This window comes from Emydura macquarii, unplaced genomic scaffold (assembly GCF_026122565.2).
Source record: "Emydura macquarii macquarii isolate MOO-44397 ecotype Brisbane River unplaced genomic scaffold, CSIRO-AGI_Emac_v2 contig_295, whole genome shotgun sequence".
NCBI classification, from domain to species: Eukaryota; Metazoa; Chordata; order Testudines; family Chelidae; genus Emydura; species Emydura macquarii.
Genome location: NW_027130432.1, coordinates 13,437,802 through 13,453,166, shown reverse-complemented (window position 1 = coordinate 13,453,166; position 15,365 = coordinate 13,437,802). Strand labels below are relative to the sequence as shown.

The window sequence follows — 15,365 nt, the reverse complement described above, 5'->3', positions numbered from 1 at the left end:
ACGCCTTCGCTGCTGGGTCAGACCATCCCCTGTACCTGTTCTTAAAGGGGCTCTATCTGAGGCCCCCAGCCCTTAAAGGGGCAGACCACCCTGTTACAGGGGCATTTTGGTAATCATAGACTATAAAGTCAGAAGGGACCATTATGATCATCTAATCTGACTCCCTGCACAACGCAGGCCACAGAACCTCACTCACCCACTCTTGTAATAGATCCCTAATCTATGACTGAGTTATTGAAGTCCTCAAATAATGATTTAAAGACTTCAATGTACAGAGAATCCACCAGCAAGTGACCTGTGCCCCATGCTTCAGAGGAAGGCAAGAAACCCCCAGGGCCTCTGCCAATCTGCCCTGGGGGAAAATTCCTTCCTGACCCCAAATAGGGTGATCAGTTAAACCCTGAGCATGTGGGCAAAACTCACCAGCCAGACACCCAGAAAGAATTCTCTGTAGTAACTCAGAACCCACCCCATCAAACATCCCATGTCAGGCCATTGGGCATATTTACCACTAGTAATCTAAGATCAGCCAATTGCCAAACTAGGCTGTTCCATCATACCATCCCCTCCATAAACTTATTCAACTAAGTTTAGAAGCCAGTTAGGTTTCTAGCCCCCACTGCTCCCCTTGGAAGGTTGTTCCAGAACTTCACTCCCCTGATGGTTAGAAACCTGTGTCTAATTTCAAGTCTAAACTTCCTGATGGCCAGTTTATATCCATTTGTTCTTGTGTCCACACTGGTGCTGGAGTGGTTTGGGAGGTGGGATTATTCCATATGCTCACAGGCATCCTCAGCTCAAACCTCAACCCCTGATATCAGAGGGGCAGCCTGACTTCGGACACGTCCAAGTGCCATAGTCTGTGGTTCTAACCACTAGACCCCGCTGCCTCCTTCACAGAGTTGGGGGTTAGCAGGGAGAGCAGCGGTACTGTTACAGCCCTGGGAATGTCCTGCACCCCTCTCCTGGCTTTCAGTCATGCCTCCATCCCCAGGCCGGGGTCTCCATCCCGCTGGGTTGAGCAGCACTAGTCAAGGCTTCTAGCCAGGGCTTCTTTTAGAGCCCCTGGCAGCTGCCTCTTCATTGGCTGGAGGAGAAGCCAAAGAAGGTGAGGCCAGGGGGCCAGGCCTCTGGCCCTGCACTTGTCATTGCTACATAGTCAGCAGGCCAGCCCAAGTGGCTGATGTGCCAGTGTGCTGACTGCGCCCCACAAGTCTGACTCTGACCACACTGTGGGCGGCTGGAGTTTGCATGAAGGAGGCCGTGAGTGCCTCCCATAGAATTCTGAAGGGCTTGGCCAGCGCCCCCGCTTTTCCCCCAAGCCGGTGCCCGGGCGCCATGGTCCCCTCCTGCTCCCCCCTTGGTTCGCCACTGGAACCAGACCAGGTTTAGTTAATTCCTGTGCACAGCACTGCCTGACCCCATAGCATTGCTCTATGAAGCCCTCGTTTCTGCTCTGTTTGCTTTCACGGTATCCTCAGTGAAGATACGCTGCCGTCTACCTGGCTTATAGTGAGTGTATGGGGGGAGGGGTTTGAAGGGGTTTTGTATGGTTTGCATTTCATGTACTCTATATTTTGATCTTTGATGATTTCGGTTTTCAGGCCATAATGAAACCTTTAGCTCTGTCAGCATTTTCTGTGCCCATGGGCACAGCAAATGATTAAAGAGTTACTATATTAATTACAATGATATTGTTTAATTGTGAAAATACATGCAAAGTATTTTGTAACGTGCACTGGGAACAATAAACCGGACTCAGCAAACAGCGCTTCCCCTTCTTGCTCTCTTGGGAACTCAGTGCTTTACTGCACACTGGCCCTCAAATGCCAACTCCCAGATGAAGCTCTGTTAGATTGGAGGTAAGGCTGAGTGTCACTGTCAGAACGGTCGGTAAAATACAATATAGGAGTGTCATACTTAATGCAAACGGGTGTAAACCTGGGAATTCAGAGTTCAGGTTACCCTGGAAAGAAATGGGCAGATAAGGCAGGAAACGCAGTTGTGGCACAAGCAGTGTTAACCTCGCCCGGCAGGGACACAGCACTAACTGGTGGTTGTGGCAGTTCAGGGGTCGTGTCACAGATTAGATTAAACAGTTTTGGAAAGACATTCAGTCAGTGTTTCAGCCCTCACTAAATCCTCACACAGCCAGGCTGCTTCTTCCTACAGACCAGCTCTAAGATGCCTCCTCTCCAGCCCCACAGCTGAAACTCTCGTCCATCTTGCCATCCTCACCCAGCCTTGATTGTCTTCAATATTCAAATGTGCACCGTGGAGCTAGATTCACAAGGGGATTTAGGCTTAACTGCCCTTCAAGTGCCTGAGTCCAACATTTAGGTGCTACTGGCATTCACAAACCCTGCTCAGCTGCCGCCTAACCCTGGAGGTGCTTAAAGCCCCTCTGTGCTCAAGTATCCACCAGCAAAGCCCCCACGGTGCCTCTCTTTCTCCCAGTGGCCATGCACAAAGCCACCTATGTTCTGACTCCATCCCACTGCTCGGCCCTGACGCCCTGTCAGGCTTCACAAGCAATGTGCTTCCCTGCCTGCCTCTCCAGTGGGGCCAGTCCAGTAGCTGGGTGCAGCCAGAAGACTGGGAGGGTGTTCTGGGATGGGTGGGGCTCTCTCAGTCAGGTCTGTTGAAGCTGTTTCGCTATGTATGAAATCCCTACATAATCACTGGGCCGGCAATCTAACTGGTGAGACCAATAGCCCCGGGTCAGGGCACTCGCCAAGGAGGCAGGCGACCAGCGGTCAAGCCCCTTTCTGACTCAGTAAGCAGAGGGATTTGAGCCTGGGCTTCCCACCCCTGGAGGAGTGCTCGAACTATTCAGCTGCAAGGGGGCTCCTCCTGGGGGGTTTCTTCTCAGGCTGCCCTCTGTGCCTGGCAGGGCCCTCCTCTAAACAGCCACAAAGCCATCGCTCTCCCTCAGATCCCTCCGTGAACTCCCCTCCGCTGGGATGCCTACAACAACCCCCGCTACCCCTCCCCGCTAGGAAGCTGGCATGCTGACAGCACTGCCCATCAGCTGACCAGCATTGTTCCCTTATCTGGCCATCGCATCCTCCATCTCTTATCTTATACTTGGGGCGTGGGCTATTTGGGGCAGAGACCATCTCTTTGTCCTGTGTTTGTTCAGCACTGCCTAGCACCACAGAGACCCAGCCCGTGACAGGGCCCCTTGGTGCTACCGTAATATACCAAATTATGTACAGCATGGTTGTGTTACTAGATGGACTACATGGGCTAATGGTGTTAACATAACCCAGCTACTATCTAACATTAAACAGTATTAAACAAGGTGTGGGACTTGGTGCGCGAAGACCTCAGCCTGCTTAACGCAAGCAGGGTCTGCAAGAGCTCTCCGCTGACATCCATTGATGAGCTAGGGAAAAATCAACCTTCTTTGCACAGAGACACCCACTCGGCCTAGCTGCACTGCATCATGGGGCTGCTTTGCCCAAAAAAATCGCTTTTGGCTGGTGTTGGGTCACAAGTCATTTTGTTACTGAGTGCAGGGGTCATAAAGGCTTGTTATGCTTGTTGTGTGAATCAAGGGCAGCAGAACTGTGTTTGGTTTACCCTGACGGGGGGACTCACCCTCAATTGAACTGCTAGGGAGGGGACAGGGGCTAAAGCCCAGTGGCGTTGAGAAAGGATGGGGACAGATGTTTGTATGTGATGGTGCTGGCCAAAGGTCCTATTTGACCCTTCCCATTTGTCTGGGGAAAGCTACAGTTAAATCTATCAGGTGTCTAGTCTGACCTATACCAACTATTAGTCTAAAAGCTCTCAGAAGGACTTGCATGACACCCTCTCCAGCAGGAGTTTGAGAGTTATAAAAGATTAACAGCATTGCGGGCCTGGCCTCCAGCTAGCATTCACCTGCTGCAAATCTAAACCCAACTTAACAGCAGTGCTGGTCACACTCTCCAGCTGGAGTTCATCTGCTATAAGTCCAAATCTTAATTAACAATATACTAAGGACCCCTTAACCCTCAGGTCTGTACCCCCACCTGCATCTATCATCAGGCGCAATCCCCCTTCGTGCACAATTACACAGCTAAATGTGAACCAAGTAACGTTTATTGGGGAGGACAAAGAAAAGTATAAGCTTGGTGGTTTACAAAGGAAGGGTTAAAGCCAAGGCCCAAACAATACCCTGGGGTAACACCAGATACAGAAAATGGAGCAGGTCTCCACTCAGCTGACTTCAGGGATAAACAGGAAAGGAAAACAGGAGCACCAGGTAGGTCCGGAACACAGCACTGCTGATGACAGCTCCACTGGACGCGAGCAGGCACACGTGCGGGACCTGCAACACAGGAAGTGGAACAGGCAGGCTCTCCTCAGCGATGCGGACACTACCGTCACTCCGATGGACAGCCCTGAGCGCTGGCCCTTCCAGGCCATTTATACTCACTGTTGCCTGGCAGAACATAGATCAGGTGACCCGGTGGCATGCCCGTATTTTTCAAAACGCGCCAATTTAACTGTCACGAAGAGGGCTGCCAAACATGGCTGGCAAACAACAACATCCTGGAAACAAAATGGCGCTGGCACAAGCCAGGCTAACGCACTGTGCAGTGACAGAGCTGCTTAAGATTCAATTGTGAGTCTTGCGTTGCGCATCAGTCGCGCCAAAGTCACTAGTCCCAGGTCTAAGCGTTAGACCTGTGATGAGACAGCATGTCTGTGAAAGAGACTGGCAGTGCGGCTCCCCCACCAACAGCTGCAATCACCGAGAGCTGCGCTGAGCACTGGGACCTCCAGACATCCCAGGGGTTGTGGTGGAGCAGTGAGTGGGGCAACCGGCTGGGTGAGCAGAGCGGCTGGGGAGCAGCCACAGGAACAAGCAAGGTGCCATCTCTCCCCTGGGGGGGAGGGGAACTCGCAGGTGCACCTCTGAACTCTGGGTCTTCACTGACCCAGGACAATGGTGAGTGGGGTGCGGTGGAGGGAGGAGGGGGCCACGTTAAAGGAACATTTGGCTGTTGTACTTAAGAACCTGAGGCAAAAGGCACTGATCACCGTACGCTGGGGCAGGGGACTTGTTTTTACTCAGGGTTTTATGCTCATGAGTCCTGCTTGTGGCCGGGTTATTTCCCCCCTTTTATTAAGTTTCTTTTCTACACTCAGACTCTGGGCTTGCGAGAGGGGCAGCGTTACCTCGTAGACGTGCCTAGGGGGTGGTGTGTGATTGAGCCAGGTTTGTGTTGTATTGTTGACAAAGAACCCCCAGATGTGTAACCTGGCCTGTGTTGTTGCTGACGCCGCCTGGAGAAGGGTTACCCGGTGTTGTTGTAGCTGTGTCTATCCCAGGGTATTAGCCAGACAAGCTGTGTGAGGGGACAGCTTTTACTGGACCAACTTCTGTTGGTGAGAGAGAGACGCTTTCACACTCTCCGGGGCTCTTCAGGTCTGGGAAATGTGCACCACGTGTCACAGCTCAGTGCAAGGTGGAGCAGATTGTTTAACACAGGGGTTCCCAACCTTTTGGCTCAAGGGCCACAAATACGATTTTTATAACCCTGAAGGGCCACCAATCTCTGCCAGCAGCCCCCTCTCCCCCACTGCAGCCAGCGGGAAGGAGTTCAGCGAGGAGGATCTCCTGCCCCCCTGGCTGCAGCAGGGAAGCGTGCGCTGCACCTGGGTCCCTAGGCAGCAGCTCCCTTCTGCAGCCAGGAGGACGAGAGATCAGTGCTCCCCTCCCTCTGGCTCCAGCAGGGACCCAGCACCTAGGGACCCGGGCAGAGCGCTTTACCGTGCTCCCTGCTACTGCCCAGGGGAGGGGAGCACTGATCTCCCCTCCCCTTGGCTGCAGCAAGGAGCCTGCCCTGTCTTTCAGCCCCACAACAGCATGCTCTGCCTGGGTCCGGAGGCAGCAGCTCCCTTCTGCAGCCAGCAGGAGGGGAGCGCGGGCCATGGGTTGGGAACCACTGGTTTAGCATAAGTAGTTAGCACACATGACAAGGTCCCTCTTTCCCCCCAGTTCGTAGCACACGAGGCTCTCTGAGGCAAACACACAGGCAAAAGAAAGCTCCTCGTCTTCCCTTGCATGAAGGAGAATCTGGGGGAAAACAAAGAAAGGCAGAGGTGGCCTGTCTCTCAGGCAGTCTGTTGGGATTCAGCTCTCCAAACTTGGTCTCTCAGAGCCTATTGCCCCTCAGTGAGGCCTGCCTTCTGCCCCTCGTCCTGGGGCGTCCTGCTTTGCCATTGACTGTCTCCTTCTCGACTGACCTACCTCTGTGGTGGAGCAGCCATTACATCCCGCACCTTGTCTCTGCTTAGTCCCATAGCAAACACAACATTGAAACAGCTAATGTGTTTGAAAGGGAAAGCATTGAGCAAGGGTTTCATTCTAACAACACCATAGCGGCTCAGACGGGCTTTAGATGGAAAGTGCCCTGTTGCTTGACAGTGTTAAAGATGGTAATAACTGTCCTTTGCGGGAGAAGAGAAGTTAGTTGAGCTGGGCTGGAGATGTCACTGCTGATGGCGTTGTTAAAGTCCAGTCTTAGATGGAAAAACCACCTAAGTCAACAACCTCCTAGAGGGTATCAAAGATGGCAATAACTGTCATCCCTGGTGGTGTCTGGGCTTCAGCTGGGGCTGGGAAGAGTGGAGAGCAGTGGCTCTGGTTGGCCCAGGTCTGAAGGCAGCATCACTGCCAGCAGCAGCACAGAAGTAAGGGGGGCAGTGCCATACCATGCCACTCTTACTGCTGCGTAATGTTTGCCCTTTGCACTGGGCAGGGAGGTTGTGTGGTGGGAGGGGGGCTAAAGCAAATTTTGGGGTTGCTATAGCCTCCACAATCCCTCCCCCCCCCCAGGCTGACCCTGCCAATTGTAACTCATTAACTTCCAGCTCCACACTTCCTGTTTTTTAACAAGAATAATTTCAACATACTCCTTGATTTATGTTCACTTGGCCTCTTTGTTTCAACTCATTCAGTTATTCTGGCTCCCTTTTTATACCCTTTTCCATTAACATTTGTTGCTAGAGGTTATTGTAACTTCTTACATACTTTATACAAATAAGCTCACAATTCAGGAACATTTGTAGGCCCATTTGTCACAACAGCACCTAGCACCATGGGGGCCTGGTCCATGATGGGGGCACTGAGGTGCTACCGTAATACACCCAATAATGTATAGCACTTGGTCCATGAGGAAGCTCCTAGGTACAACCGTAATCATTAATAAATACATTTACATACATTGCACCAAGCTCACCACTAGCCCCAGACCTGCACAGGCCCCAAACGTTGCTGCCTGTCTCTCCTGGTGTACAATAACAAGGACCATGGTGACCGATGCATGGAACACCAGCTCCGGGATGGAAGCCCATTCATAAATACCTGGCTCAGTGTCACTACAGCTAAGCTAAAAAACACAGCAGCTCCCCAGTAGTGGCCCCGACACACAGGGTGGCTAGGAATGAATCTCCTCACCAGAGACTTAGATGGCACCTCCAAAGAGGCTGGTTTATGTGGCTTGCCCAGCAGCATGTGGGAAGGCTGTAGCAGAGCCAGGGCTCAAAGCCTGCTCTCCTGGGTTATAGGCCATGATATTAACCATCCTTTTCCTGCCTGCAGTGCCTTGCTCCGACTCTGCACAGAAATTTCATTCCAAGCAAATTAAGCTGTCTCCCTGTGCTTTGCTGAGGTGGGCGTGCGTGGAGCCAGCGTAACAAGGCACATGGAGTCAGCCCAGCTTTCAGGGAAGAAACAGAATTTGAGTTAAGCCTGGTCCAGAAGTGCCTTTTTGGAACCTCTGAACTGCCCCTTTCAGGGTTTTGGTAGATTTTAGAGAAGATGCAAAATTCAGTTTTAATCAAACACTTGTCTGCAGCCTAACTCCATCTCAACAGCAGTTCCAGGCTGTCTAATGCTCCAGCAGGACTCAAGCACAGGCCAGCACTGCCACTGCTTGAGCTCACGTGCACTGCTGCTGGGTTGCATTGCTGTTCCCTAGACAGCAGCAGAACACTGGGAGCCAGGATTTGCCCTTCATGAGCAGCCCCTGCTGGAGACAGCCCTGAGGCGGAAATGTCTCTATGGAGAGCCAGTGTTTTGTCAGAAGACGGAGGCTCTGCACCACTGCCAGTCCACAGCTACATTAACACTAAGCAGAGCACTGGGCTCCAGAGCGGGAGCAGCCTCTAAAGCCCCCTCTTTGTTGGTGCAAGACATCAGTTCACACCAAGGGCAGCACAGCAATGTCAGTCCCAGGTGGGTCCTGCCCCTGCTGTTTCCCTGTCTGATAAAAAATGTTAGGATACATTTCAACTGTTCAAGTCAGGTAACTGGGTGGTGTGGGGGGGGGAAGGAACATGGGCAACTGGTGAACAGTCAGTATGGGGAGGCTAGCCCTAGTCCCGCCTCTTCTGCCCAAAGTCCCGCCCCTTCCACCCCCTCTCCCATCAGAGCCCCACCCCAGGTGGCCCGAGCACCAGCCAGGCCAGGTGGGCAGACCCCCAGTACCGGAGTATACCCAGGCCCCAGAGCCTGTGCCCCAGCACCGCCCTGCACTGCCCAAACCCCAGGCTGGCCCCCCACTGCTGGAGTGTTGACCCACTCCAGGACCAGCCCGAGCCCCCCCAGCCTCCTGAGTGCCAGCCTGCACCAGAGCTGAGCACTGACCCAGTCCCAGGCTGGCCGGCCTGCACCCCAGTGCCGCCCCGCCCAAAGTGCCAAGCACCAGACAGCCCCCCCACTGCCAGAGTGCCAGCTCAGCCTGCCCCAGCGCTTCAATGCACCAGCACCAGCCCCAGCGCGCCGGCTCCAACCACCCTAAATCCCTCTGGCTGGGCGCTGCCTGCACCCCAGGCTCCACCCACTTCATGGGAGAGGCAGCTCCACCCCGCTGGCCCATGCTAGCGGGACGTAGAAGGAGGTGGCGGGCCCTTGAGGCGGAGCATGGGTGGGGCTACACCTGGCTGTCAGGGAAGCCTAAGCCTTCCCGGGCCTTACATACCCCGCGCCCCTGATGGGGTAGTCTGTAAGGCAGGAACCCCAGGAACAAATTAGCTCAAATTTGGACCCCAAAATCTGTTTTGACACCAGAACTGGCATAGCAGTTTTCAGGCTGATTGGATTTTTGACGTGGCTACATGAGAACAGGCAAAAATCAGCTTTACACAGAAACCATGTTGCAGCCTTAACTCAGGTGCAACAATCTCTGCTCAGAACCATCTCTGTTTGCCTTTGTGTTGTGTTTACTTGCTGAGATTGATGCTGAAAAGAATAGTATTTATTCTGAGACTGAGCCAAGGGCGTTATGTTACCATGAAGCAGCCTTTTCTTTAGATAAGAAAAATGCACTTGGGTTTGTTTTGCTGGCACTGGAAAATTTATGAGGCTCTTAACTAATCATTTCCTTGCTTTTAGATCTTGACTTTTGTTAATGATGTGATTAAGTGCTCTTTGCCAGATAGAGCTGAATAATAATTATACATTTGAACTTTTAGGCCTGGTCTACACTACAAAGTTAACTTGACACACTTCACCTTGCGTCGACTTTGTTGTGCATGTGTCTACGCTCAAGTTTGTCTCCCAGAAATGTAAGTGCCTTGTTACGGCGACGTAGTAAAACACCGCCTCCAATGACACTGAGCCCCTGGTCAACATGCAGTGTTTGACATGGTGTGAGTATAGACACTGCATGACCTGTGTTGACCCTAGCAGTTCTCCAGCCGCTGTCCCAGAATGCCTGACAGTGACACACTTGTGAACGCCACTGCCCAAGGGTCACAGGCCTGGAAGCCACCCCACCTCTCCTTAAAGAGCCCCACACATATTTTTGAAAGGCGTTTCCTGATCGCCCAGCTTGGCGAGCCCGCCTAGCAGCGCTCTCTCGTTGTCTGCAAATGCCCAGCCAACCATGCCAGTGACACGCTTTAGATATGCTCCTGCCTGAAGCAGACAGGTGATAGTGCATCTCCCAGGCTGTGCAGGCCCGGCTACAGAGCAACCGTGGAAACATGGAATCATATGAAAAGATTGCAAGGGGGATGCCGGAGAAGGGGTCGAAGGGGATCAGCAGCAGTGCTGCGTGAAAGTGAAGGAACTGCAGTTGGCACACCGCAGGGCCAGGGAGGCCTGCTGCTTTTACAGCGAACTGCAAGCCGTACATGCTGGAGTCCCATCAGCACCCTGCAGGCTGGCCCCAAACAATACCTCAGTGGAGCCTGAGACAGGAAACTTGTGATGGGGTGTACAAACCCCGCACTGGGAAACAAGGGGTTAAGGAACTACCCTGGGCCCGGCCAGCCCCACCCTGCCACACCTGTAGGAAATGCTCCAGGAGGAGTTAAAAGGCAGGGGAGCAGCTCATTTGAGGGCAGACCAGAGAAGAGAGCAGATCTGCAGATGAGAGCAAAGGCCAGGCCGAACCTAACCTCTCCCCATGACAACTGCCCCAAGGTCCCTCCCTGAGGGAAGGGAGGACCTGTCACAGAGACAGCCTGAGAGGGAAGCATTCCCCTCCCCCCCTCAAATGACCTTGGGTAACCCCCTTGATTTTTTGCCAGACTATCCCAGCAGGGGAAAGCCCTAGGACTGAGCTGGCCCAGGAGGGCAGGCCATACCCCACACAGGAGAAGGCAGCTGCTGCCCGAGAGAGAAAGAGCTACTATGCTGCACGCCATTGCTAGAAGGTGCCTTGTGGTGGGCGGGCACCCTTCACACCACCTGGGCCTGGACGGTGACTGTGGGACAGTTGTGGAGGGAGGAAGATAGGAAGAGTCCCAGGGAGGGCAGCCTTGGCTGTCAGAGCACTGATGGCCCTGGGTCAGAGCACAGTGGAGGGGGGGGGCCCAGGTTCCCCAACTGTTAAGCCCCTACAGGTCATGGGGCTTAGCCCTGACCACTAGGCGACACTGCCCAACCAACTTCCAAGTGAGGATGGTCACAAAATCCTTGCTTCGAACCTCAAGGAGGACACAGGGGGAGGGTCCAGCTATGCCAGAAGCCAGGATCTGTTCAAGACTCCACCACAGCCAGCCAGTCCCGCTAGCCAAGCACGGATGAGCCTGATCCAGGGGCAGGAACATTGGGTAAGTGTGAGCCTGCAGCATCCCTAAAATGTTTAACTGTGAAGATGGCAGCTCTAGGTGTTGATAGTTTCTGTAGAACTCTCCACTGTCGGTCTCAATCACATATGATCTGGGCACCGAATTCTTTTTCTTTGCGACAGCTGGAGTTCTCTGGGGCATTGAAGAGGTATGCGGATGAGCTCCTGCAACCTTCGCTGCTGTTCTTCTTTTCTTAGTTCACTTCTGACACCTGTCATGCTTCTGTACGGGATGTGGACTGGTCACAGAGCTTGCCCACCCCAAATATGTTCATCATAAGATCCTTTAATGCTCTGCCAAGCATGGCTGAGGTTAACATAAATAAGGTATTTTACATATAGCGCCACCTAGTGGCAAAGAAGTATAATACAGATTAGAATCTCATTAAGTGACCTTATCACCGTCAGGCTGCTGGGAGGGCACAGGGTGGCAGTGCGCCCAGTAGGTGGGTGGAAGGGATAATGCTGGAGGGTACTGTTGGGCTACCAGCATGCTGCAGGAACTGCTAAGGCTGCTCAGTGTATGAAGCTGCCTAGGAGATGGAAGGTGCAGAGCGCCTACAGGAAAGTGACAGAATCCCCACCTGAGTTGCTCTCTGGCTCAGCACATCTCTCCCCCTCTCACCGCAGTGAAGATGCATAAATGAGCCTGGACCAGCACCAGAGGCCCAGGGAAGACAAAGGAACATTGAAATGGATAAATGACTGCCTGTGAACTCAGAGACACAGACTGAAAGAGAGGATCTGCAGAGACACAACCTCAACCTCTGACTCCGAAGGTGTGGCTGGGCCAAGGAAAGGCCAAGGCTGGATGTTTTTCTAAAAGATCTGCTCTGGGAATTATTTTGGGGCAGTTCTCTGGCTGGGGTTATATAGGAGGCCAGATTAGGTGATCACAATGGTTCCTTCTGGCCTTGGAATACGAGTCCATGAAATTTGAGGTGAGCTCAGATGCATTTGTGCTTTTGTTATTTTAACCTTTTTCTCTGTGCTTGTGGTGCTCCCCAGGATATATAAGCCATGCTGTGTTTTGAACAAGCTGTTCTCTGTCACTGTCTTCCCCAGCTGGTCACAGCTTCGAGAGAAGATTCTAGAGCCGGGGCCAAACTCACTTGGGCCTGCTGGAGATAGTATGGCTGGGAAAAGGGGGTGCTGTAACCCAGCAGTCTGGTCAAAAGTTAGGTGTATCATAGGATTCCAGTCTGAGAGAAGCACAGGCATAGGTCTCTCCCTAACCACAGGGAAACTAAAACATAGATCACAGGTGCAGCTCACCCCTGAACTGTAACAGGCACAAAGTGGCAAGAACAGAGGGGAGAACTGGGATCAGAATCTACAATGTCTATTGAGCTTCATGCTTCAAGGCATAGGCTTACCACTAGCTGAGGTCAGGAGGAAATCTTCTACCATAGGATAGAATTGCACAGCCAGGTGTGTCATGGAGTCTTCCACCTTCTCAAAAGCCTCTGATATTGTCCATTGAGTGAGAAAAGATCCCTGCTTTAGAGGGACCAGGTATTACTATGGGAAGATGAGGATTGGTCAGCAGAGGCAAGTAAATGTAAATGCAAAACATGTCAAGGTTACACAGTCATGCACTCACACATCAGGAATATCCTGTGTCAGCTGAGAACCAGGATATGATCATGTAAGTAAAAGCAGGGTTGTGATGCCAGTGCACAAAAGATCAGCATTAAGGCTGTGTGTTTAAACTCCACTTCTGCATTTCCTGTCATGAGAGAGCTTAACTCTACAATGTGGCAGTTGCTTTACAGGGCTTTACTCCTCCACACTGCACTTGAATAACCTTCCTAGAAATGTGGTGTAAATGGAACAGACATCCTCAGAGAAGAGAGTCCACAAATGTTTGGGGTTTAGTAATAACTAGTCCTGATTGCCAGGGTCTAAACTTGTTATTGGATCCTATGGACTAATTTGTTTAAGATGTCAAACTCACTTTTTGAGAGCAGCCTGTGAAATCATTTCCAGCAGAGATGTCAAACCCAATGGCTCAAGACACAGTAATTTACTATCTGTGATTTCCTTTTCCGTAGTACAGTACATCTCCGGGGTTTTCAAATCACCATCTGGGAGGTTGAACTAAATCTTAATTACATTCCTCTTGCCCTCACCATATGCTGTTTCATGCCCATGTTGAATGTCTTGGGCCACCTCAGGTTTCTGTATGTTCATTATCAGTGTTTCCCTACTGTATGAATTGAGGTTCTGCCATAGATTAGATATTTATTCCTTATCTTTTTAACACTATGGGCTTTCTTTATTTGCAGTCCAAATTGCAGCAGGAGTCCAATCTGTATGGGACTGTTCTAATCCTTATATCATTTGTACAATGACTGTCGGAAGCTGGGACTGGACAACAGGGGGTGGTTCACTCGATAAATTCCCCTGTTCTGTTCATTCCCTCTGAAGCATCTGGTACCAGCCACCGTCGGAAGTCAGGATACTGGTGTAGCTGGGAGGTGTGGCCTCCCTCTGAGATTGACGCAGAGGGAAAACCACCAGCACCACCACCTGCAGGGGATCTCTTGCCACTGGGCTAGATGAACCATTGGTCTCATCCAGTATGGCCATTCTTATGTTCTTGTGGATCAATCAGCCTAAAAATACTAACACATGTCTATGGAAAATAACATTAACATGCCAAACCACAAGAACAAATGGCCAGACCTCTTGTTCTATAAAACTGGAGTCATGCAATAATCTAGTAGATCATCTCATCAGATTATGGCCAGTACATTCAACCTTGTAATGGTTATTCTAAAACAATCCAATCAGTGGGCTGCCTGAGCATCTTACATCTATCATTTTGCACGAGTCCTTTCATTGTGGTTCCATTTGAAATATGTATTTTTCCATAGTGACTTACATTCATATATGCTCAGTCCTGGCCTGGTTTTCAGAGATGCTGAGATCTCAGAACTCCTGCTGAAGTTAATCAAAGTTGTAAATCCTTGGCACCGCTGAAGATCAGGCCATTTAAGTAATATGCTTGTTTTCACAACACAGCAGAATATAATTTATGTACCAAGTGATTGACACAATGTCTCCTTTCCTCTATATGGTTCCAAAGTGGATTGATAGTACAGTTCAGTATTCACAACCTCAGGTGTTCAACAATCATGAACTGAACTCCCAAAATCAGGAGATTAACTTTAAATTTATGAGATTTTAAGAATATAATACATTTTTATGTGAGTGTGACAATGTACCAGGCCCAGAGGCCATCTTCTACCTCAGTCCATCCCACAAAGGAGCAGTAGAGAGGTCCTCTGAGTGGCCTAGAATGGATTCTTCCCCACAGCCAATCACAGAGGCTGTAGGGATCAACCAATCAGGCCCAGAAGGGCCATATAAATGGAGCTGCAGAGGCAGTCAGGCAGTTGCTGACTGGAGCTGGAGGAGTGTGGATGGTGTTCCTGGCTGGCTAAGGGAACTGCAGGACCGTGGATAGAGCAGTTGCTGGCAGGGACTGGGGAAACAAAAAGGAGCTCTTGACTGGCTGCTGGGACTGAGTACAACACTTCAGCCATACTGTAAAGGTGATGCATTGGTGAAGACTGGGGCCTTGGGGAAGTAGCCCAGGGAACTGTAGCAGCAGTTTGTTAAAAGGAGCACAATGGCATGTGGCAGCTATTCATAGGATCCCTGGGCTAGGACCCAGAGTAGTGGGTGTGTGGACCCAGGTCCCCCTCATTAGCTACTGGTGAAGTGGCTGGAATATTTTGTTGTACTTGGTTTTGACACGCCTCTGGAAGGGGAACTGAACTATTTAGTGGCCCAGCTAGAGAGCTGGAGTCAAAAGGGCCTAGAGAGGGTGACACCATTGCCTCTAGGGTGGAAGCTATCGGTGTATGGCCCTATACCAGGGTTAGGACTGTGGAAAGACTACAGACCAAGACTTTGCCATGGAACTGTTTATCCCAAAAAGTGTTTTGTTTTGTTGAAAGCCCACAGACTGTGTGTGACATGGCCAGAGACTTGAGTCATCAAAACTGCCTGAGAAACTACCAAAGGGGTCACTATAACAAACAGGTGCAGACACACACGTGAACAAGAGGGTGATCGTGAGATGTGAGTTCCAGCCCATTACAGTGTGGTGGCTGGTTTTTGGTTTTTCTTTTGGCCACTTGGTTTCAGATCCTTTGGGTCACACTTGGGTCATGTTTTCAAGTTCTTCTCAGCAGCCACAGGGACTAGAAACTATTTTATTTAAATAATGGAAGCTGAGATTTGCACCTGTTCACCTGACTCCAGGAGCTGAGGCTT

General features: G+C 51.2%; 1 protein-coding gene across 1 annotated transcript in view; it reads left to right on the top strand.

Annotated features, from left to right (window-relative positions):
* Positions 1-10,485: 10,485 nt before the first annotated feature.
* Positions 10,486-15,365, top strand: part of PLEKHG4 (pleckstrin homology and RhoGEF domain containing G4) — a 213,312-nt gene continuing 208,432 nt past the window's right edge. Inside the window, exon 1 of the mRNA XM_067552805.1 lies at positions 10,486-11,061. Coding sequence (XP_067408906.1) covers positions 11,032-11,061 — 30 coding nt within the window. The 5' untranslated portion in view covers positions 10,486-11,031. The remainder of the gene's footprint in view (positions 11,062-15,365) is intronic.